We start from the raw sequence: 2,213 nt of genomic DNA on the forward strand, positions 1-2,213 counted from the left end.
ATAATAATTTGCCTAATGTTGTATTTCTGAAACAATGGTTAGCTGGTTACAATTAATCACATATCTCCTCTACTTACCCAGATATTTTTTGGCAAAAACTTTTTTTCACCAAAAGACTCGTCCGAAATGTTCACTCATTTATTTCATAATTACTCGGCTTATTCTGGTAGTTGAGTCACATTCGGACAGGAATTAACCGATATTTAATAACGCAATATACGCATCAGACTTTGTACTGTGTTTACTAAGTTCAATACATACTAATGTCAACAGATTGGATGATATGTCATTCAATTAGTATATATATAGTGGCAACTGGTTACATAGCAACGGCCGAAAACTGCTAAAATCGGTACTGTTGGCAGATTTTGCACAAAAGCTATTAGTATCGTTTTGATACTGTAGCATTGCACTGTCAGATTCATGCTCCACAAACAAATTTTAGGATTTTATTTTATTTTTAAAATGGTAATGATAGAGTTTTTGATTACTGTACGTGTTGGCGCTTGGGCAATCTGACATGAATAATAATTCTTTTACTAAATGTGGGTCTGTCGATTCTCATATGATAGTTTCTGGCGACGAAACGTGTCCTTAGCTTTTCTGTAAATCTCGTTGTCATAATAAAGAGCACGACTGACTTCTGGGTCGGACATCATAACATCACGCAAAGTTTTGACAATTTCATCTTTCCCTATGTTAACATCTGAAGTTGCGGTATAGTTTCGTTTTTTCATTAGGTATTCAGGTGTGCATTTTGTGTGAAATGGAAGTTTGTATACTTCTTCAAACATCAAAAAACTTTCATCAAATTCTTCGGTCAGTCCGATCACAGCAAACCAATACTCCAGGCGACCGAGAACGTATTGTAACAACACTTCCCGTTCGTCGTTCGTCAACAAATGTCGTAAAATCAATTCAGTTTTCCACCAAGGTGGGATCATATTTGTGACAGAGTCATTAGGTCCCCGTAGCTTATCAACAAGCTGTATATACAATGGAGTAAAAAACGCAGGATTCGTTAACAGTTGTCTGAAGAAGAAACTGCCCTGGTGTACCGCCCATTCATTCACAGAACGTGTGGAAGCGTTTTTGACAATGCACTGTTGTTGTGTACTAGTTTTGCACATATTATATGACGATATGACGCGTTCATATGGATCTCTCAACATCGTAAAATAAGAACAAGGTGCTTCGGTAAAGTCACATATACCAAAGGTTGAATCACCCATGTAAGACTGGGCAAGTCGTTGATTTGATTCATTGTGTAACATCTCTGTGTAGAACTCTTCGGCGTTAGTGTTTGCGGCAAGTATCGGCAAATCCCGACCCTCATCGCGTAGAATACTCTTCCAACAATATTTAGTATTAGACCCACCTGATTTCTGGTTGTGAACGAATACTATAGTGGAATTGCTATACACATGGTCTGACAAGTATAAATTCTTCTGTGTAGGTCTGAGGTAAAAATTTGGCAGATAATTCTTTTTAAAAACCCATGCATACTTTGAAACGATCCTTTCTGTTTTTTCTGACATTTCGTCGTTACGTAATGCAGGGAGAGAGCCACGCCTGCGTGATAAATAATAATAATAAATTTGTTATGCAAGTGAAGATAAATTTATTATAAGACAGTGGACCTTAATTCCCTTTTATTAAGAATTACGTACCTGACATATTCTATAATTTTTCTTGACGTACCGACATCCGTGACGACATGAGTGTGTTTAACACATAAATAGAACACCATTGCGAGGATTGCTACACAGGGAACACGCCCGCAAAATCTAAAGCGCGGCATTTTTAGTGAATAACCGTCAAAACTGTTAACCTCTGCTTTTGGGTATCACACTGACTTGCCATGTAACGCGTGGCGTGTGTAAGCACAACACATATGTAAAACACACAGATCAATATACGGTAATAACAAACGCATACATAACGCGCGTCATAGTGATATGGTATTAGGAGTATCTAACAATTGTAATATGAACAGCTTGTATTTGAGGACAATAGTTCATTCAGTCGAAGTGTCATCATTAGCTAAATTAGTCTTGGAATGTTAATGACAGTTTTCACTTATTATATTCCATTGTGGGATATAGTGTGGTTCGAAGCGTCAATAAAACAGCCCCGTAAGATTTTTGTTGTAAAATTGATTTTTGTTGTTTTATTGGACTTTATTTTGGTCAAATTATCGGAAAATGAAGGGG

General features: G+C 36.9%; 1 protein-coding gene across 1 annotated transcript; it reads right to left on the bottom strand.

Annotated features, from left to right (window-relative positions):
• Positions 1 to 439: 439 nt before the first annotated feature.
• On the bottom strand, positions 440 to 1,799 carry LOC100376059 (uncharacterized). The gene is made up of 2 exons (XM_085501741.1): positions 1,671 to 1,799; positions 440 to 1,572 (listed from the first exon to the last, which is right to left on the bottom strand). The coding sequence occupies exons 1-2, from the start codon at positions 1,748 to 1,750 to the stop codon at positions 540 to 542; spliced, it is 1,113 nt and encodes a 370-aa protein (XP_085357867.1). The 5' UTR covers positions 1,751 to 1,799; the 3' UTR covers positions 440 to 539.
• Positions 1,800 to 2,213: the final 414 nt, after the last annotated feature.

This window comes from Saccoglossus kowalevskii, chromosome 7 (genome assembly GCF_978046115.1).
Source record: "Saccoglossus kowalevskii chromosome 7, keSacKowa6.1, whole genome shotgun sequence".
NCBI lineage: Eukaryota > Metazoa > Hemichordata > Enteropneusta > Harrimaniidae > Saccoglossus > Saccoglossus kowalevskii.